The sequence below is a fragment of the Chroicocephalus ridibundus genome, chromosome 2 (assembly GCF_963924245.1).
Source record: "Chroicocephalus ridibundus chromosome 2, bChrRid1.1, whole genome shotgun sequence".
In the NCBI taxonomy this organism is placed as follows: Eukaryota; Metazoa; Chordata; class Aves; order Charadriiformes; family Laridae; genus Chroicocephalus; species Chroicocephalus ridibundus.
The window spans coordinates 121,709,978-121,733,074 of NC_086285.1; the positions used below are offsets into that span (position 1 = coordinate 121,709,978).

The following is a 23,097-nucleotide window of genomic DNA, read 5'->3' on the forward strand; positions in this document are numbered from 1 at the left end:
CTTAGTGCATGATGCGAACACAGCACAACGAACTTAAGTTGGCATGGCAAGAGTCATACAGCATTTATAGCATGTCCGTGCTGTAGCACCTGTCCCTTCAAAGGGTATGAGAAAAGACAGTAAAATAGTCTAGAAAATGGGGTAGTAGAAGGACTCTTTAGAAAAAGTATGAAAATAGTACTGTCAGAGGGCTTCATGCAAGCAGCTTTAGAGGTCTGTAAATGTACGATGCACAGGTACGGCCTCCAAGGTGATTTCCAAAGTATCGATTTCAGTGCTTTTTTCTCCCTGCACAACCACCTTTACTGACTTCTTATTGGCCTGTCTCATTTTGGCTTGGAGGTTGCTCTCAAAGGACACGGTATCTTGAGGAGGGCGTTCCATAGCGCTTCGCCTCTCCTGGCAGCATTTTGGATAGCTTTGAAAGCAGTCGAAAGTATCACTCCGCTTTTCATGAGGGAAAAAAGAACGTTCTTCCGCAACTGGCAGTGAATTACAGCTGGATTCATTTTTGCCCTTAAATGTTCTCAGGCTGGCGTTCAAAGTTGATCTGTAGTTCTGTGGCGCCTTGACACAAAAACAGCTGATGCAGAACTGTTGAAAAACTGTGAAATCTTTGGCGATGGTGTTTCGGAAATTGGGCTTCAGGAGGAGATAGATAACTGGATTGTAGAGTGTGGAGGACTTTGCAAAGACAGCTGGCACAGCAAAGGCTAATGGAGGAATCTTATCTATTGATCCAAAAGCTGCCCACATGGCGATGATGGCATAAGGGCTCCAAGCAGCAAAAAATCCAATGCACACAGCAACACTCAGCTTGCAGAGAAAAAGAGAAAACACTGAGTTAAAAAATTGCGTGCATGAAAAAAATAGTCACCAAAATAGTATATGCTTAAAAACACCACCTGACTGAACACCCTTATTAAAAAGTCTCCCCAAGCCTTCCATCATACTGCGGCTGCTCTCCAAATGCGTATTTTTGTAGCAACTTAACTCTGTCAGAAACTTACTTCTACCTGAAACTTTCGGAGTTACAATGTATCAGCTCCTACACTTCTCTCTCTCTTCAATGAAGTTCCATGAAAAGTCTTTTTAGACCAAAAAACAAAGCCAACCTAAAGAAAAAGATACCATTCTGGGAAAATGCTTGTCTGGATGCAAAGCCATTTCTGTCTTCTAATTCATGAATAATACTAGTTTTCCTGGCTACAGAATGTCTTCCATAATTTTACTGTTGGTGCTCAACTGAAGCCACACACAGGCACCTGACAGCAGAAAACCAGATTGATTCTGAGGGTGAATCAAATTAATGAATTTAACCCCTACTGCACGATTGTTTGTCCTAATAAACTCTATGAAGAAAGCTTTGATAGGCCTTTTTTAAACAAACAAACAGAAAACCCCCTACCACAACAACAACAGAAAACAACAAATAACCATAAACACCAAACAACAAAAAAAAATTATCAGAGAGATATGTAAAATGCAAGAGTAAATATTGAATCTGCAACAAACATAAACCTTGAGAAATCTAAACTAACTTGCTGGGCATCACTCTAAGCACTGTTTATAACTGAAATGACGTGTATTTTAAGGACAGAAACAATAATATTCATGCTCTTGAAGAAGCTTTACAAGACCATTTTTGCCAAAAGTATGTATTTCCAAAGAAGGAAGACAGTAGAGAATCCATTCAATTCAGAGTAGTATTGGATCCAAGGGACAGAAGAAAATACATTAGGAAGGTACTTTTGTGTTCAGCTGCCGATTGTGCTACCTGCCTGAGCTGCCCTCTGCAAGAGCAAGTCCAGAGCTGCTAACTAGCTCCATTATCTGCAAATCCACCACTATTCTCAGTGAGGCTCTGGCTAGAGATTCAAGGTTATAAAAATCATGGAGTGTTTTCTTAAGAGAGATGACGTTGTTGTGTTCAGAGTGAGAGTGAAAGAGGCCGTGAGCACTAACATCAGAGCAACACAAAACAGACTCTTTTAAGGCATAGAGAGGTCCTCCAAATGCTACTATTTTCTCCTTAAGTTTAATAGTCTCACAAATTTTATTTTGCAAGAAGAAATGCATGGCGATTGCCAAGAAATATATACCACGAGTTTTATGAGAAATGTCTGTGGCATTTAACTGTTTTTTCTATTAGGCTAAAATCTGTTTATAAATTTGTGTATGTCTCTAAAAAGCCATCCATTATAATAATAGTGCCACAAAAGCAATTTCCCATTTATGGGTAATCTTTTAGAGCTCTAACCTGTTAGAGCTCCCATGAAGTCCAAAGTTAAAGTCATTTGACAGAATTGAGAAACAAGGCCTTTTGACAGAATGAGACTAGTAAGAAATGATGAAGAGGCAAATCCACAACTTAATTGGGGTGAACTTAATTCTTCTCTTTGCTTCCATAGTATTCTGCTTCTGTACATCAGCTGAAGGTCTGGCTCTACCTATGGGTATGCTGGTACCATATGCCTGTGTTTTGTAATCACAACTGTCCGTGGCCAGTACTCAAGACTGAAACTAAAAGCAATCTCTGTGGCAAGTAATATGCCTTGTCCCTTTAGAATCACATTAGGAAGAAGTGGACATTAAAAATCAATTGGTGCATTTCCTAGATGGCTTATTTATGGTAGCAATTAATCTTTGGGATTGCAATAGGCTTTACATTGTTCCTATGAAAAGACTTTTGGCGCATATTTCCAAGGAGCTCTCAGCCAACTTCCCAAACCACATCAATACGATTTCTAGAGCAAGATGGGGATTGATCTTGCATAACTTGAGCTATCCAAAAACTTATACGATAAATCTAAACTAGACTAGGTTCTTTATAATGTCAAAGGAAAGAGAGACATATCTCCTGAGAGTAATTGATAACATTCAAAGATCTATGTCTAAAATATATGTGATGGATTGCTCTCAGGTCTTTGTCACTGACAATTTTGAGGATGTACTTAGACAACTAACTTTTAGTGGAGCATAATTTGGCAAAATGAACCCCCTTCGAGATATTTAAGCATGTCAACTGTACATACACATACACGAATCTAGAAAGAGACTTTGTTATTTATATTGCCATGCCACATATTGAGTAGATTAGAGTTTAGGACAAAAGAGCTCGAAAGGACTTAATACTGTATGCCCATGGTAAGAAGTTTCAAGCCAAATGTTTGATGAAGTACCTCCATCTCCTTAAGGTCAACAAAATACCAACATGGTTCCAAGAAGACAGGTATGAGGAGTGGGCTAACCAGTGATGCCAACACAAGATAGCAAAGAGCACCGGTATTCTCATATGCACAACAAAAGAGGAGAATTTTAATGAGGTAGATATGGGACAACTTTGTGAACATTCACAAGAAATTCACCAAAGAGCCAAACCAAAGAACACCTTTGTGTTTCTCTGGGCAAACAAGAACAACAGCAAAACTGCATAAGGACAACAAATGGGGGAGCAATGCATAGGCACACTATGCCTTCAAAGACATATCCTTTAGTACATATTCTTGGAGACATCAAGTATTTGCATAACCGTATCTTAGCTACCTCTGAAAGACTACACATGCAATTTGCAGTGGTCAGTTTTCCTAAAACTATCCAAAAAAAGTTTACTGAATGTACACCGTTCCAGTAAAAATAGAGAAGCAATGAAGCATAACAAGTCAGATATAATAAAGGATTTCAATTACTGGCATATAAACTGGTCAAAGATAATAACAGAAAAGTTTTGGAAGAAATATAATCTTCTCCATGAGCTCTTTCACTGTAAGGGACAAAGTACTTGTAAGTGAGCATTCCTTTTTTCCTGCAGGTTCATATTTCAACTTTGCTGATGATTTCCAAACAACTTTCTTAATGCACTGGCCAAAGCTTACCTAAAAATGTAAGTGGCAGGATAGAAACAAAGCAACATCAGTTCTGTAATTTAAGCCCGAATAGCCAATGAGAATTCTGTAAATGTGTCAGGAAAAGAAAAACATTACTTCTGTCTCAGGTAGGAAATTTACGATGATGAGTTCATTTAACCCCAGAAACCATTGTTCAGAATAACTGGTCTGTACATTCTTATATTTCATTTCATTAACTCACAAAGGCCACACATCAACAACGTACACCAACCAGAACTGTTCATAAGCAAATATGACTTTCACACTATGAGATGGGTCAGCTACCCTGTTTCATTACATTACTGTGTGATTGATTCAATTATCGTTATGCTGCACGTGATGGAGAGATGTCAGTTCTAGCCTTGGATTTCCTCCTGTGAAGGTGATACCACCTGAAGTAGAAGTCACCTGTGCATCACTACACAATGAGACCCAGAGACGATTACAGCTGAGCCTTATCATAATTTCACTCTAAACTTGAGCCCAGCATCTCTCATTAAAAGGAAGAAGAGACATATTGCCTAGTTTTAGCCTCAGCCTATACCACACAGCTGCTAAAACAGCAGTAACAGCAAACTGAGACCGTATAGAACAAAAGGAAAGCCAGCATAAAGTTTTGTGGCTGATTAAGGAGCAACATGACTATGTGACAGAAAAATATGTGCAGGCCTCATATAAAGGCCTAAAAGAATTTAGTTGTGATGAAAACTCTTCCAACAGGCACTAAGTAACTCATTACAGATTGTAGAAAGTACAATCAAAGGCTTACAATCCAAAAACCCTTAGTGTTAATAGGAAGATGATTTTAATGAACTATAATAGACTCTCTGTAATGTCTTCATTTTATCATGGGAATAGAGAGAAAAACAGCTTCAGCTCTACGAGTTATCTTTTCATAACTGCACATATCCATGGAAATTTCTAATACATTTTCTTATCAAAGTGACCATCAAGTGTCCCAGTGGTATGAATAAAAGGCAATGTCTTCTTCCCACATCTTGCAAGCCAGATTTTTATTTTAATTGTTTGTATTTCCACTCAAAGATCTCACTGACCAGAAGAATCCATATGGTCCTGTCTGCCATACAGGGACATAGGAACAATACTATCACTGGATACATCATGCCCGCTATACACCAGGCACCCATTCTGACTGGGAAGCTTGACATAACTTACGTAGTTTGCCAAGCCTAAATCATTCAATACAACGTAAAAATTCATATAAATGTAGGCATATAGCAATTTTTTAATTTCCCAAGGTCAGGCAAGAAGTGATTCACCCTTGCTCTGCCTCTTAGCCTAGACAGGGCTCTATCGTAGCTTGTGAACGATATGTTTTGGCATAAAGAAGTTTTCAAAAATCTTTTGAAATTTTGCCGTCGAGTGTTGGCAAATTCTATATGCAAAATCCTTCTTTAAAATATCTTCTGGACTAGCAAATAAACACAATTACAAATGAAAAAAAAATTCTTTGTGTCTAGCACAAAGATATTGTTCACATACCAAATGTAACAGTAGGTGACACTTCTCAGAAATTTACAGGCAATAATCTCTCTTGGGAAATTACGATTGAGTGGGAACATGGGGAAAACATTATGGTTTATAAGAAGAGCTTCACAACAAAGAACACAAGTTACAGAAGTTATTTTTACATTACGGGTAAACAGAAAAAGAAAATAGGTGTTCTACGCTTACAGCATTGTCGCCTTTGTAGTTAGATCTTCAGCTGGTATGTCAGTTCAGCCACGCAGACTGGAGCAAGCCCTGGCTGTTGGCACAAGCTAAGAATCTGGTTCAACTATTTCAAACTAGATGTTTATTGGCGTACATATTGAATAACACGGGGTGAATTCAGCTTGCTGACACATTTAAGTAAACTATGCTTTATGGGACTGACCCACTGGTGAGAATATCCCTCATGCAATGACACTCAGCCAGTCACCCAGGAACCAAGAGGCACCTTGGTGTCAGCCTAAAAGAAACGAAGTTGTGGTACTTGTTCCCATGAAAGAAGTGGAAACTATGCACGTGTACAAATCTTTCACAGCTTCCCTCTTAGGATTACCATAAGTTTCTTTCATAAGAACGCACAGTGCTTGGAAAGGATACTGGTGTAAAGTAAGTGAAAAACAAATTTTACCAAATCATATGTTTTGAAAACTAATTGAAAAACATGAATCACTTAATCACTATGTTTTTTATTTAAAAAAAAATTACAACAGAAATATCTTATTTGAATCCTTGTTGCTTGACTTCTGTTTCTAACTTCCAGATGCCTTACTTGTGGAGATATTTTGCCCCATGTTTTTAATAGAAAATGACTCATTTCCACATGCAAAAGCATATATGCATTTGTGTACATGCACACTAAAATTATGCATAACTATCCTGTAATTGTACATGCAAAATCCTCTGGAGTATTTTGTTAAATAATACCTGTTCAAAAAACCCAACAACAAAATGCCTTTTTTTCATGCATCTCTAATCATGTTCGCAAAGGAATGTGCATTTTTGCAAGTTATTCCAGATTTCTCAATCTGTCCATCAAGTTTATAAAAATTAAAATAAGAAACACAACACACTAACCATGCTTGATACATTCAACAAATCAATTTCTGAAACTACTCATATTTTTCCACGCCCCATCAGGGAAAGTATTTGTCACTTCCAATCTGCTTCCAAATAACGATGTCTTCTGGCCTATGGAGAACTACCAACATCTAGAAACAGATTTCCAGATTTGCCCTTCTCCTGTATAGGAACAAGAACTCAATGCACCAGTCATTCTCCTCATTTTTTTTGCTCTCATCTTTCCCTTAACACAGTCACCAAGGTAATTTACATTAAACTACCCATATTGAAAAGCAGTAGTCATTGTAATTAAGAGAAATTACATGAAGAATGGGAGCACATGCATTACAAAAAGTCTATTTGTCTATACATTCAATAACTGGTGTGAAGCATTATTTCAAAGTTATGTTCCGAGCCGGTTTCTAGCAACTCATTTTGGCTGAAAGGATTTTAAAAGCCTTGTAGGTAGTCCTAGTACAAATTAGTCAGCCATGTTCAAAAAACCCAAACATATCATATGCCTCAACAGCATTTTCTAAAAGTGAACTAACGTGTAAGCATCTGGTCCTTGGTGCTGCAAGTCTAAATCATCACTCATCTGTCTCAGAACGGTTCCCAAAGGTTGTGTCCCTTTTTTCCTGGCCAGTATAAACACATGCAAAGCATGCTTACTGCAAAAGTGGCATCAGTGTGTGTCACTGCGAGCCTCATGCATTTTTGTACCCTGCAGAATTATCTTGGCAGGCTGGACTGCTTGTGTTCGATAACATGAAATCTAGAAATGTTGTGAATCATACGAGTTTTCAAAATAATAATTTTATCCCAAACTGCAGCCCACTACTCCAGATTTAGTCAGAAGTCTCACTGGGCAAATTTATGTCCTTAGTAAGGCAAACAAATTTGACATCACAGACACTGAACAGCGTAATTAAGATTGACAATCACTAGAGCATGTTAAGATCCTATTAAGCATGATATAAAAGCATCAGCATGAGAAAAGTCAAGCTAATCTTTTTGTCGTCATTCATTTAGCACCAGATGGAGCATTGCAGGCTCAGGGACAGGTTGGGGCACTGTCACTGTAGGGGTGGCAACAGGTCAATAGGCTACCTGACACTGGCAGTTCTCCTGCTGGAAAAACAAAGGTGTTACTGCTCTTTTTCCTACTTAAACTATGCAGGCATAAAGCTTTCTCCCACACAGTGCTACTTAGCCAGCGGCAGCTTGTAAAGAAAAATTTAGCCCCAGAACCACTGCCCACCACTCCAGCCATGTTAGAGAAGGGTTCCATCTAGAAACCAGCACACAGTACCAGGAGACGTGCCCTGGACATGAAGACTGGGTTTTATAGTCTCATTGGCTAAACTGCTAAATAAAATAAGACCAGCGACCACTCTTTGGATTTAGCACAAGCTAGCTATCTCCACACTGCATTCTGGTGGGCCTTGGGTCTCACCAGCATTCTCTTGTGGTGTCTTGGTGGGCTTAAGACATAATCACTGGGGTTCAGTGTACTTTTTTTCAGTTCAAAGTGTTTTCACTGCATGAAAGAGAGTATTTGTTGCATGCCCAAGGAAGGGGCGTTAGGATCATGTTAGAGAGCAGATAGTGCCGGGGTAATACTAGCAACTGTACAAGAGGGAACTGATACAAGACTTGCCCGTAACAGCTTTTATGCCCAGGCCTATGCCCAGGCATGGGTAAAAACCACACAAGGGATAATGCTAACAACTGAGCAACAGGGCAACCGGTGGGCCAGTGCTTGTGATCCTTGGCATTCTTGTCTTTGACAATATAGAAATTACCACCATTTCCTGCTACAACTTCTCAGATTCACCTGCTTTTATCTGATGCCTTTTGCTTGCTAATTTGATAGGAAGACTTTTGGGTTCGCAGTTTTCTGGGGCTGCACTCCTACAGCATCTAACAATATCAGCTCCTTTGCATTCCAGTGGCATTTGTTTCCACCACAAAATAATTTTCGTGTACTCTAAAATTCAAGGAAACAAATATGTATTTTACACCTGTGATACTAGGCTGCTCTAAGAATTCAACTGGTTTACATCAACCAGTATTTCAAACGACAAGTGGAGGTTTCAATATAGGTAAAAAATTATAAGTGTTAAGATATTAGGAACCATTGCGGACCATTTTCTCACCTTGTCATAGCCCAGCATGGAGCTGTAACTGCAAACTTCTAATAGATGCCATGTTTAGATAACAGTATAATAATTACACAGCAGGTTTGCTTTTTAATTATAAAATATATAAATACTGAATTAACTGCATATCTCTTACATAGTGTGTAATTTCAGCAAGCTTTAATGGAGACCATGTAGATGTTTTAGATCATTCAGTCCTTAGCACCTACAGCTCAGCATGCATCTCACTATTTTAGCACCTGCCTACAATTTCAGACTCAACAGCTGACAGTATTACTTCACAGTAGTAATTAAGAGAGTTGAGAATAGAAAGTTAGAAGTACATTTTCTGCTTCTTAAGAAATATATTGCAAAAAGGTTTTGAAAAGAAAGTCTTGAGCATTAATGAATTAGAAGAATCAAGCCTTCCTGAGAGGATGTCATGTAAATCGAGTGGCCCGCATGTTGTCCTTCCTCTGAATCATATATTGCCCATCATTTGTCCTTTCTGCAGAACCTTTTGCTTACTTTGGCAGCCAAATGCATTCTTGTCTGCAAAACAGAAAAGAATATTTGCAGGGAGTGCTTAACTTTTCTCAATTTATTTATGGGATATGCTTCTTGCAGCACAGTCTTAAAGGATTCTCTGTTCCCAGAAGCCACAAAGAAGGAGAAATGGGCTCTCAGAAGGTAATTACATGAGGCTATGACAAAGACAATAAAATGATAATTTCTTCTTTCCTTTCACTTTTAAAGGAATTGCTATGGGTGAAGCTATTCTGCTGAGAATAGAAAGGTTTTCCTACAAATTGTTTCTGACAGACTAAACGCAACTATTTTCAAAATCTGTGAGACTCACTCCAAACGCATACTTATAAGCAGCAAATTAATTCCACTAATTTTTTTATGCCTCAAAGGACTATTACAGCCTCTACTTTGTTTTTCTGCAAAATAATAAGCCAGTGAGCCAATGCATTGCTAAAATAGAGGAGGAAGTAAAAGAAATTAGAAATTCACAGGCTAAGCTTTGAAAATTCATGTCATGAATTTTACTCCTCCTTTCATTCAACAAAGCACAAAAGAGCAAAAAAAGCAAAACCAATAAACTACTATTGCAGTACCATGGTTCAGAAAAAAACACTTGATTCATATTGGTGTCTGCTCTAAAACAAGTCAATGTGCCTCTTTCCAATAATTACTCTGCGCTCAAGACCTTGGAACAGACCTTTGGCAGCATTTTTTTAAGCAATCTGGCATTATTTTGTTCGCTTACAGCATCTCACTGTATCTGCCCAGCTTAATGGTGTTGAGTTGCACAAGATAAAAGTAATTCTTCTTTAACTGTCTTGCTAAAATAGGCAAAAAATATTTTTAATGCTATCTAATTGCTACTTCCCAAATTTTTTTGGTAGCTGTCTATTTATTTTAAAGTAAGTCTTATGATTAGTGCATAGCTTACAAAAAGTACACATAAGTGGCTATGCCTTCTCCTGTACTCAGGCAGTACGACATGTTGTCTGTAAGTCTAAGCAGAAACAATGCTCTAACGTAGCACAAGCATTTTATTTAAGATGGGTACATCAACTATGTATCTTTAGTGCAATCCATTCTCCTCACATCATGGAATACCTTGGTTTTCATGTAGATGGGATCATGATACGCATCCCGATGAATGAAATACTTAGAAAACTAAACACAATCTCCACTTGTCCTGCCCTAAGGCTACCTAAAACACACGGGTGAGAAAGATCTAGGCTCCCTCGGAGGAGGAATTCCAGAGCTATATTTAAGGCTAGATTTCCTCATGGGGTTTTACACCTACAGAGTGTATCCAAAGCTGGTTTCTGCCCTTCGTTGTATCCTCAGGACCACTTTTTCTATGTCTCATGGTTTGCAAAAACGAAGTCATGTTCACAGTCAGCATCCACAGGTGCACATACCTCACACACGGGCAAAATCCCAGTGAGCCTCAGTGACCCGTGGGAGCCAGCCTGTCCCAGGAGTGCCCATCACCTACCCCTCTCTGCTGAAGTGCCAGGGGAGTTCCTGAATTTCACTGAGGATCTCACCAGTGTATCTTAGGCCAGAGGCCTGCACAAACAGCTATCACAGCTTTATTCTCAGAAACAAAGGAATAACCAGTGCAATTATGGAAGCTGGGAATGAAGTCTTCTCATTAACCTGGGTCACAGATGATATTAGAACATAAATGTGTCATTAGTGTTCCCATTGCTTGATAGTTTTACCTCTTTTATTTTGATACTATGGTTTCAGTCTCCCTTTTGAAGGCCATTTTTCACCACAATACAGAATAAGAGGCCGCCATATTTTTTTTTTAGTGTCCTCCTAGGACACCAGGGAGCTGTGCACCCCAAAACAAGGTCCAATAAACAGTGTGCCTTAGAGAAACCACTGCTTCTCCAAAGTTTCTGAGAAGCACAGTCACTACAGTAATGTCTGAACAGGACAGAGGATGCTACTCCTCTAAGCCAACTAGCTCATTTGGCATGGAGCATGATGGAGGAAATGGCTCTTGTCTCTTGATGCAGCTCTTCATTACCTAAGGTCTGTTAGTTCATCACCACCATCTACCAAGATGCTGCCTGTCTCTGACAGTGACTCAGAAAGATGAAGTCAGGTTCCTACAGATCACCTGTCCCTTCTTCTTACTGAATTTATATTAGAATCAAATATGGACTCCAAAGTCAGCCTCTGGATCCTTGAAGACTGCAAGATACACACTTGATTTCATGGATCAGCCTCTGACAAGGCTCACCTAGCTCTTTCTTCAAAAGCCTGCAGAAGCAGAAGCCTCTATTAGAAAACTGCAGGCAGTCTCTCTGTGGAAATTTTGCTGAGTATTCAGGTCACCATAAGTACCATGCCAAAGCCTGGAGACAGACATACGCAAGATACAGAGGCTAACGGGCTAAGCACAAGGCAAAGCAAGAGTGGTTCCTGAATTTGAGTCTTGCAGTTAATTATGACTACAGTGGTGGCCTTTGTTTGGTAGTTTCACCTTCCTCCAGGTCTCATCGGTAAGGAAAATATTGGCCATAATTTCCCATCTTGCAGAGTTTTCCTGTACACAGAAATCATGAAACTAGACAGATGAACACTCTGCAGACTGGTAGTTTACTGACCTGTAAAACCCAGGCATCTTGCAACTGTATCTTGCAAAATAATGCAAAGCAATGATGGCAATGTCTGAAAAGCAACAGACAAGAACAACCGACACTATTATTCCTACACCAGGAGGAAAGGAATTAAAATGGTATGCATCACGCTGTAACAGAAGTCTGACAAACTTGGGAAGGCTATTTCACACCCTTCGTCTGTCCTTTTTTTTCCCCTGTAAACCTTTGGCAGATCTTAAAAGAAAAGAATTGTATTTTTGCCCGAGATGCCTGGCAACTTCATAGGACCTGCAGATGTGGAAAACCTAGGTTGTAGCAGTGATCACTATAAATGAACTAGTCAAACAACACCACACAAAAATGAAGGTAATTTTACCGAAAGGTCTAAAGCATTATATAAGAATTTTTTTGATCCGAGCTCACAGAGGAATCTAAAACCACTTCTTTCACTTTTCACCATTACAAATGGTTACACTGCACAAAATCAAAAGCCAGACATAAATGTGATCATCTATATTAAAGTAACAGAATCTCATTTTCACATTCTCCCCAAATGAAATGTCTGTATTTTTTCATAGCAAGCCTTGACAGTAAGACACTTTCAACATGTTCTTTATTGGCCAACCAGATTCTCCCACGCTTGCCAGAAAGCCTTCTGCCTTCACTTCAAATCAATAAATATTATACAGTCAGTAGTGTAAGTAACTGTACTGTAAGTTTGGCATTGACTGTTTGTGCCTTCATGCAGATTCTCTCCCTCCACGTGCACTTAGAAACAGCACACAGACCACTAATCTCCAAATGGCTTTGAAATGCCTGCAGCAAATTGTTGTGTTGCTGTGCCTTAAAACTAAAGCATCTGTTTAAGGTGGACAAAGTCAAGAAAGCCATTGAATAGCTGTAATTCTTCTTTCATTTCAGGAGAAGATTTGCCTATTACAATGAATTATTCAGATTTAGCACCTTGTATTCTAAACTCTAGGTCTTCTTTGAAGAGTAACCTGTAACCAAGTTGATTTCCATTATATTCCTTATTATGGTCATAGATCTTCCCACCTGTAATTAGCCACAGCTTTCAAGAGTGCTTGTACCAGTGGGTATATAACACTTCCAGTTTCAGAGCAGTGCATCATCCTCCATTAATATTGGTGGTAACTTTTCTATTAATTTAACAAAAAATATTTTAATGAGGATTAAAAAAACCAAGCACTATGTCCATGCATTGTAGAAACCCAATTTAAAACAAATTAATCTCCATGGTGTGCAGATTTGTGTTGTTTCTCTGGAAATCATTGCATTCCATACTAAGAACAAAATCATTTTCTTCAATAAACAATATCAGAAGAGAGATGTGAATTATTCAACCTTGGCATTTTCAGCCAAATGACAATTCAGTGTTTTAAATCAGCTACTTCAAAGGTATCACAAATTACAGCCACAAAGAAATACAATTTGAGTACCAGGAGTTTTGTCCAAGATCATACACAAAGTCTGAATCAGAACAAAAATTGAACACAATCTCCCAGGCCAAAGGCTTACACGTCATGATTTAAATAAAATGTACTGTAGACAATTCAGAGACGGTATTTGGACAAATATTTGATGAGGCATAAAGTTACACTGATGATGGTTTTGCTCCAGCAGTATGTAGGGGGAACTAGGATGTGTTTCTGAAATGGTTTAATCCCCAGGAACTCCTGGAGAAGAGGCAATTTTCTACATTTCTACTTGTGTTCGTAAAATTTAGCTGTTTTATCTATATGCCTAGACCATGTTTTCTCCAGAAGCTGGCAAATGCATGCACCTGTGAAGAGATCACATGAGAACAAGTGTCCTCTGTATGCTTTATAATTGATTTTTATGGCACTGTAGAATAATAAAAGCAATACCAATAGTTAGCCAACCTTGCAAATTCACAAGCACAAAAGCACTAATAGCACTATATAGCTCACATTACATTTTCTAAAAGTCTCGCAACTGTCATTCTAAAATATCACAGAAGAAAACACTACAGACAGATCTTTTAACATGGGAAGTAGATTAATGATAGTGAATGTTATCTGTATTTTATTGTTCTTTTTTTTTATAAAAAATATTCAATTACTAATAAACAAATAGACCAAAGTGGGCCTAAATTGAGTTATACGGCCTGGTTATATTAATATGTTTAAGGAAAGAGCCACTTAGTGTGCAGAGCAACAGATTAAAGCAAACTGCAGGAACTTGGGAAACCTTTACCCTTACAGAGGAACCTGTGGCGTTTTCTTGGACCCTCAAGGCATAGGCAGTTGCCAAGCAAGAGCTTCCATAACTGTGTTTCTGGGCTTAGCTAGATTTTTAAGTCTTATTTTAAGTGCCCAAGTCATTTTCTGGATTTAGCTTTTCAAGACAGAAGCAATGTCCAAGCGCTTCAGCTGAAGCTGGATCAGACAGTAGAGGCACAGGCCAAACCTGGCCAGGACTCCTAAGTTAGAGTGACCTAATGTCAGGGCTAGGATGGAAAAGGCCAGAGGAAAAAGGGGCTATAAACTATCTGTAATTTGACAGGTGCTACAAGGTAGGCTGTATTGCAGCTCAAATCCAGCAGGAAGAACTACAGTTCAACAAACAATCATTCCAAGTACACCACAAAACTGACATATTTGGGGTCGGGGTGGACTGTTTTAGCAGGGTTTCTTAAGGAAAAACAAAAAACGTCTTTTCTCCTCTCTGCTTGTATGACTTTGACTTATACCGTGCTCTTAACAGGTGTGTCCAAGGGGTTATCATGTATAACTATTTGGTTTTTGTATTATTGTTATTCTTGGGTGAGATTCTCTGCAGATGATAAGTAGTCTCAGAGTAACTCAAAGAGTTCACAGTCTAACAGTGAAGATCAGAGCAATTTTGAGGGGGAAAAAAATCCAGGAATAAAAAGAAGAAATACTTGTCAGCACAAGATAAGCAGTTTTCCTACTGTTCCAGCCGCCCAACCAATATCAATCTGTATGATATACCAGCATGACTTTGTGTGTTAACACCATAGAGGAAATTTTGAAGGAGGTACCGTTTTCATTTTGCCAGTGTTTATTAGAAGTAACTCATAAGAATGACAAGCAGCATAGAACATACATATGCATTTCTGAGTGTTGTGGGCACACAGTGTAACCAGCATCTTGATCTCAGTGAACAGGAGTATAGAAGTCAATCAGGATAAGCTATGAAGAATTTTAAAAGTTAATTAAAGTGTTAAAGGATAGTATCCTGTAGTTAAATAAAAGACTTAAGAAAGTCTACTGAATATCCAGGAGTAGGACAGGAATATACTTAAGAGCTTTCAGTGGGAAATGTTCCATTACAAAAGTTATTACAAAAAGAGGAGTAGGTAAGATATGGACATAACTCTTTAGTTCTTAAACTGCTTGGATTGAGGAAGATATTTAGGTTACAAGACCATGCAGTAGACAGGAGGATGGTGTTTTCCATGGTCGTCAAAACCAAGATACTCAAAGGGAGAGACAGGGCAAATTAAGATGTCTAGTGCAGCTACACTGCACTTGGTAATCTGAAGAGAAATGTCAAAGACCAAGTTTGTTAGCATGAAAAAGGGAAAGCAGATCGTCTATACAGAAGCAGATCTGTCCGATACCCAGTTGTGCAATTTGTATTTGCAAATGAGAGTTACCATATTCCTGAACAGAGAGAGAAGCTAAGGACCAAAGATGAGTCAAAGCAGAAAACTGAAGGGTGATGAGGAAGATACTTAGAATGACGTGAGAAAGAAATAACTAGGGAAATGAGAGAAGAATTCTTTGAAATCACAAAAAAACCAAAGATTTTCTCAGTAATTAGAGATAATTAACAAAGTCATGAGGTAATACTCGTATCTTTCAAGAGGTACATTAGGTGAAGCACACCTAATGGTATCTGCACGGTTCCTCTTCTTATTTTTTGGTATATTAAAAAAATAGATGCTGATCTTCTCATGGAAAGGACAGGGACATAGTCTGGCAGAAGGAAACAATTTCCACAACAAATACTGGGACCACAGTTTTAATCTTACTGTATAAGGTAGTGAAACACAAACCTTCAGAGGTTTTGGTTCAAAAATATTTACAGAAATACACTTTTCTGTGACTTTTGTCCTTTGATCAGTTATAAACAAAAGAATTTCATCTCTACATTACTATTTAAAATTTTTAATGATAAAAAGCTTAAGCTTGGATCTCCTTAGGTGTCTGCAGCTGGGCAAACATCATCCACTCACTCAAAACCAGACTCACTTTCGTAAGAAATGGTTTCAGAGCATGAGACCCAAACTCACTTCAACACAGTGGTCCTTACTTTTGATCAAAAGTTGGAAATCTTAATTTTCACAAGTAATGAAGCTCTGTGAACTTAGTCATCACCCTCCAGAAACAGCACAGCAACTATTTGCATGTTTAGCATCTCATTGCCATGCAGTGAAACTGCACAATGCTGTTCTTTGAAATGAAAGTGCAATAAGGACCAGTTTTCTTTTCCATCTTTATTCCCTCCTCAGGAACTTTCTTGGTCCTTAAATGGTGCTGCCCATCTGTGCCAAAAATGGCTTGCCAAAGACTAACTTTCAAATACCTTGACAGTAATGGTTTGTGCGTTGGTCATCCTGGTGGGGCCAGAGATGTGCTGTTCCACTGCCTTCCTGGATTCTTTCACAGTTATCAGAATAAGAGAGTAGGAAGTGACAATTACTCCACAAGGGAGAATAAAACAGAAAACAAAGAGGACTACGGTGTAAGACATAGCCACGGTGTTTTCGTTGGTGGAACGCCAGTCAATGCAGCAGGCTGTGCCATAGGGCTCTGCTCCGTATTCTCCCCAGTGAGCTAGGGGAGAACAGGCAAAAATTGCTGCATAAGTCCAAGCACAGGCTATCAAGATTTGTCCATGTTCTCTCCTGAACCTGTTGCCTGGAAGACACAAAACAAGATCAGCATGGTTGCCATGTCTTCTTGGAGTTTCCCATATGCAGGCAGCTGAGCAGGGTAATTAAGAAGGATAACTTTAATAGGTGTTCAAAATATAGCATATTGAAGGTTTGTGAGAATAGGGCATGGTTCGCAACAATTTGCAAAAAAATTAGGTAGCTGAATTCTTTGACACATGTAGGATACTTAGCACAACGTCAATCTACGTGAATAAATCTCTATCAAAATGTAGCAATAAAGTCTGAAAGTCTGGCTTATTTAGGCCAGCTTTGCTTAGAGATTGGAAGTCTTATTCCACATTTCCAAATTATCACCCTGAATTAAAAGAGCTTAAAAGTAATATATCTAGCATATATCTAGCCCTATAGTTAATTATCAATGATCACATAAATAAGAATTGTTTGGATGGATGTAAAAAATCTCTTCTATGAAAACACTCTCTAGGATATGCAACCCAGAAATGGTGGTCTGTGTTCACATGAAAAACTGAATAACTTAAGAGAGAAACATTAGCTTACCATAAGCTGGAAAACAAATTTTGAGGCAGCACACAGTGCTCAGTAATGTCAGTGTTGAGAGACTGCAGATCCCAAACAGCACCCCACAAAATGCATAGAACAAACAAATCTGTTTCCCATACAGCCACCTGGCAAATAACCAAGAAATTTAATTCTTAGATGCTATCCTTCTTTTTTAAATATAATACAAAATAGTAAAAATATATTTAGTTATAGCTTTAAAAATTCAATAAAGCTGTATAATTAAATTATTTGTTGGTCAATAATCAACTACAAAAGATATTGTTATTTGAAAAACTTCGAGCCAGTAAAGTAATCATGTCCTGCTTTATTTTTATGATTCACATTTAAGTCTTTTTATTTTTATAAGATAAAGCAGTCTATCTTAATGATAATCATCCTGAAAAGAAAAATCAAAATATATGTCAGTAGTAGGCGTAGGTAATAAAATAATACAGCTTATTATTATTTCTGCTATCGTTATGTATATTTTTAAAACTAGTTTTCATCAAAATCAACACGTTCTCTTGTGAAGGTTCTCCAGAACAAAAATTTGATCTGAATGACTATATCTCCTCCCTTTCTGTTCAGACACCAGCACTATTTGCAGTAGCAGTCATCAAAAGCCTTATTCTAGATTTAGAAAACATCATCTCTGTTAGTCAATATATTTAGCAATATTTAATACAGAAAGTACTGTGGTAAAAACTGAGTAATTATTGGATGTTTTCATCTTCTTTTTTATTTTGATTCCAAAATGAGAGAAAACTAGATGGGAGAAGGACAGCGAGATTTTTTCACATCAAATCAAATACATTTTTTTCATCTTGGTTAACTGAAGAGAAAAAATTACCCAGGGGTTATGTTGGGTTCTCCGTCTCTTTCGTTAAATATATTCTACTTAATTACATGATTGAACACACATTCCTAGGTTTCTCAGTCAAGTGTTTTGGGAAGCCAAATCAGCACTGCATATTCATGCCTCTACAGTTGTGGGACATTCTGCAACCGGGAAAGACCAAAATATTAGAAATACCCAAACCATGCAGAACAGCTCCTGACAACCAGTCCTGATCTTCCTTCATGTTTTCTATCTAGTTCCCTTCTCTTAAACACTTTCATACTGCCTGGGTTGCAGAAATACTCTCTGAGGTCCAGTAATGAGTCTCCTGAACCTCCCAAACTTTTAAAAGAATGCCACAAAAAATAGATCTTGCACAATGATATGAGGTTGAATTCATGTGTATAAAGATGAGAGAAACGGAGAAGGAAGGAAAAGGTTCTAAATTCAGAATCTGGCCAAAAAATTAACCCAGATCATCACCTTTCTATGCGTCATCACTAGAACTTCTTTTGGAAACCATAAGCGAATTCAAGGGTTTTTTTCATGGTACCAAATTTTGCTGTCCAACTGAAAAAAAATGAAGCATTTCATCATCACTTGAATAATACCACCCACAAAGAATAAAAGCAGTAGGAAGTGGATGTTTGTAAAAAAAAAAATCTTCTCAGCCCTGCAGAAACCAGAAAGATAGTGACCTCAAATAGACACGAATGCTAATTAACACCAGCAGTACATAAAGCTGCTGTTACAGAGCATACTTCTCTCAGTCCCTCTAATTAATTCCCACTTTTATGGCAAGCAAAGTGGCAGAGCAATTCAGCCTTCATCACTGACACAGACCTCCAGAGCCTGCGGAGGATGTTAAATACCACGTGCATAGTGAACAAACCTGTGTGAAAGGCTGGAGGTTACAGCTAGAGGGTACAAGGTCAGAGTCATACCAAGGTCACTGATGGCAAGGTTAATAATGAAGTATTCTGCTGGTTTCAACAAACTCTTTTTCTTGTAGGAGACGTATAGGAGAATACTGTTCCCACACAAGGAGGATATTCCTGCAGAGAAACACACAGTATGAAGAAAAAGAGTTACTTTCAGCCATTCTTTTGGTTTTTTTCACAGGAATAACGTGTTGTCGTCATAGCTAGCATTTATCAGATAAACTTGTCACTTTTTTGTATTTGTGATTTTCTCTTCTTTATACTTCAATTTGTAAAAAAAAATAAATTATTTTTTTCTGTTTTCTTCCTGTTTTGTCCATCAAGCTATCTACAAAGATCTAATGAATAGTTTTATCCATTAAATTAACTGACCTGCCAAAAAAACCCCATTTTTCCTGTAGGAAGCTGGCATTAATTAAGCCAGACACAATATCCATCTGGCGCTGCACACATTTTCCCACTTCTAGGTCTAGAGTTCTCCATTCACTTACCCTTCTTCTTTTCTCTTTGAGGCATTTTCTAAGAGGTGCCTGTTATAATTCCTAGTAATAGTAGGCAATAAAACAAGAATGTTAAATTATGCATGACAGAGAAAAAGGTAATTAAGTCATGTCTCTACAGTGTAGTAGAACTATTTTCTCTGGGAATACTGCTTTTACTATGAGACCTGCCAAGACACGTAAGAAGAAGAAGAAACTCTAAGAAGAACTGCAAGTAGTCTAGTAGAAAACAAGCAATTTTCTCACTACCTTTAAACTAACAGGATCAAACCCTGCAATGGGTACACAAAGTTAGATAAGCATTAAATGACTATCAGTTTAGAAGGTCAAAAACCAGAGTTTCAGGTAGCCTTTTATAGACACACGAGGACATCACTTTCAAACATAAAAGCTTAAGGGTCATGAACACAGGAATGCCTAATGAATGGGAGGGTTCCTTAATTAATGCTATGTGAAATCAAGCTGTTGAAGACAGACCAAGTGCTTTTGTGGACCTCATTGCCTCTTCCTGCATACCTTTGGAAAAAGCAATGCTTTACCTATAGTATATAGGTAAATATTTATATAGAAATTAAGGTTAACAAGTTGCATAGGGACCCCAAACCAACACTGGGTTTGGATTATACCCATAAGAGAATATGCCTAACTTACTCATACTCTCATGGGACAAAAAAATACATGATTTTCCCAAATATTCTACAGATTATGACATTTTCTCATAGGCAAATGGCAGATTAGCAAGTAATGTTAGATACTGATACTAAATTATTTTCCATCACCAATCTCCTTAAAACCATTTAAGATATTTGTAACTTAAAATTTTCTGGAGAAAGAAAAGGTGTTCTTGGATTCTGCTCCTGCAAATGTACAACACTTTTGTTCCAAACATTTTTCTTCCAAGACTTCAAAAATATAACAATGAAAACACAGTAAAAGGCAATAATTTTGTTTAAAATAATATTTCCCTTTTTTTCCCACATTTTAATATTTTTTAATGTTTCAATTACATATCAATCTAATTATCACTTGGTATTGCTAAAAGGAACATTATCTAAGCAGAATGAGGTTGGCTGAGATCAAGGAGCACAGATCATCAGACTATCAGGATATGTTCTCTCACTGTTCCTACTGTAAGATTAATTTTAACCAGAACATAAAAATTTTAGCCACATCAGAGATATCAATTATACCAAATATCTTCAGTGGCTATACTGCAGAAGAGTCAATCATCTCACTTTTCCTTAGCAAAAACTTATTTTTATTTTTTGCTTTTTTTTCCCATGGTGTCTGTGCTTGTCTGGATTACCAGCTCAAGCCCGTACACAGTTTTTTAGCATGCACCAACTGATATCATAGTCAGATATCATAGTCACTTTGGGATCTAGTTGACTGTATTGTCAAAGCCATCCCTGTTCACATACATTTCCATTGTGAAATTCCTGAAGGGAGAGATAAGAAGAAGTTTTATATTAAACTTTTTTTTTTTTCCTTTTTAAGCATATAATTTTTCTTTCAAATCTTTTTGTGCGACTTTTACAAAATACCACTTACTGGAAACTCTTTTCCATGTTTCCCATTCTTCCTCATGTTAGCAAACATTGCAATAAATTGCTTAGTGAGTTCATGGAAAGTTTTTCAGAGGTGGCTTGACAAATTTTGGTCAGGAATGGTATAAGGGGTCAGCAAATGCACTATCATCAGAATCACTACAAATTCCATTTTCTATGGCCTTGTGAACATACTGCATCTGTTTTCTAAACAGGGCTCTTCAACAGCTTTAGCATGACAGACAGAGTAGATAATGAGGATACATCCTGAAAAAAGACTCAGCGATCTGACTGTGGTTGATCATCAAGGGATCCAGAAAGAGGAAGTTAAAGTTAAAAAGAAAGTTACAAGGCAACACTATGCTGTTTGAGTAGCTGAGCAAAGATGGGAGAGGAGAACATGAGATAGGCATAGACGAAATTTTCACTATTTTATCAGAAATGTTGTAAGTGAAGATGTCTGCATCTTATTTGTTGTTGAGAACATACAGAAAACACCAAAACAAAAAATAAAGCTACACCAGAAGATTTCAAGTCCATCTGGCAGGAGAAAAACAGCATGAGATTTCTGATGAGAAATTACCTTATCATTAGCTTCTTCATATTCAGGAGGCCCTAAATTGATATGCGTTGTCCAGCCAGGCTGTAAGTCTCCTCTCAAACTCAGCTACCCATATACAGCTACACACTAAAGGAAATTGGCCTACGTTCATTTAAATTTTTCAATCAAAATGTTGAAAAAACATGTCAATGGGGACAAAAGACACAGGTTCACTCTTTGTTGGTGCTATATTTATTTTGCAATAATCCCATACTTCAGGACTAGTTGCCTTAGGGAAGGAAAATTCCAAGACGGATTTTTTTTTTTCCTGTTAGGGCATTCATTTGGCTTCTACGTTTTTCTTTTCCAACATCTTCTGAAGCACCAGACATCACCTGTGCCTATGACTGAACTTAGCCAGGGTGGCCATTGCTCTACCAGATGTCTGCGTCACCTTTCCTGGCCTCTGGCTTGTGGTTACACTGACCAGTACCTTTAGGATTTGTCTCCTCAGTCAGACCAGGACAATGGAGGATAATTTGCCTCCTCTCTAATAGCATAGCCACCGCCACGGAAATATCACTTACTAGGCTGGACTTAGCCACTTTCTAAGGCAGCGACTGGATGTTGGACATAAATGTGATCTTTCCAGCATCTTTTCTGGTCACTTTATTGTTATGACTTTTGGTATTTTACTTCAGGCATTACGAGGATTCAGGATATGTTGTTCTACGGTTTGCAATGTTTAGAATTAACAATGATCATGTGAATGCCAGGGCCTCAAAAAACAGTGTTGCTATCCATCTTTATATTCTTAATACTGAATAATTTTTTTTACTTAATATAAATCACAGGATAAAAACCTTTTAATGATTTTACTCTGTGCTTTTTTTCCCTTTTTTATGAATATAGAGAAGTTCATCTGTGTCAGAAACAAACAACATATACAGTCAAGTCTCCTTACCCCATCAAATACAGCCAAATCTCTATAAACACACATAACATGAAGTCATACTTACCAAATACCATGTAACATATTCCAACAACAATATCAACTGATTCTGTTATTTTGGACTGGAATGTTGAGTTCCCGAAAGACAGGCCCATCTGAAAAACAAAACAGGTCACAGCGTTAGAAACTCAGTATCCAAACACGCACCTGTGAGCTCTCTGCAAGTCTATAAACTGCTTTGTGGGGAAAGAACAGGGATAATCTAATTTTATTTTGTTTTATGAATTAACAATTAATTTGCCTGAATGGAGGAGCCAGGCTCTTTTCAGTGGTGCCCAGTGCTAGGACCACAGGCAATGGACACAAACTGAAACACAAGAGGTTCCCTCTGAACATCAGGAAACTTTTTCACTATGAGGGTGACCAAGCACAGGTCGATATGAAAAAAAAAACATCTTGACATGGTCCTGGGCAACTGGCTCCAGGTGACCCTGCTTGAGGGCGGGGGTTGGACCAGAAGACGGCCAGAAGTCCCTTCCAACCTCAACCGTTCTGTGATTCTGTGTAATTTA

At 38.0% G+C, this 23,097-nt stretch overlaps 1 protein-coding gene across 1 annotated transcript; it reads right to left on the reverse strand.

Annotated features, from left to right (window-relative positions):
* Window positions 1–207: 207 nt before the first annotated feature.
* Window positions 208–22,680, reverse strand: LOC134510758 (opsin-5-like). The gene is made up of 5 exons (XM_063323993.1): window positions 22,593–22,680; window positions 18,937–19,099; window positions 17,204–17,331; window positions 16,333–16,667; window positions 208–816 (listed from the first exon to the last, which is right to left on the reverse strand). The coding sequence occupies exons 1-5, from the start codon at window positions 22,678–22,680 to the stop codon at window positions 208–210; spliced, it is 1,323 nt and encodes a 440-aa protein (XP_063180063.1).
* Between the last annotated feature and the right edge of the window lie 417 nt (window positions 22,681–23,097).

Bases quoted from the DNA above. Each gene is read 5' to 3' on its own strand.
- LOC134510758 (XM_063323993.1), bottom strand. From the start codon at position 22,680: ATGGGCCTGTCTTTCGGGAACTCAACATTCCAGTCCAAAATAACAGAA. The intron at 17,332-18,936 runs GTTTGTTCACTA...GTTATTTGCCAG, and splicing joins ACCTCCAGCCTTTCACACAG to GTGGCTGTATGGGAAACAGA. The intron at 16,668-17,203 runs GTAAGCTAATGT...TGTGTCTTCCAG, and splicing joins AATTTGTTTTCCAGCTTATG to GCAACAGGTTCAGGAGAGAA.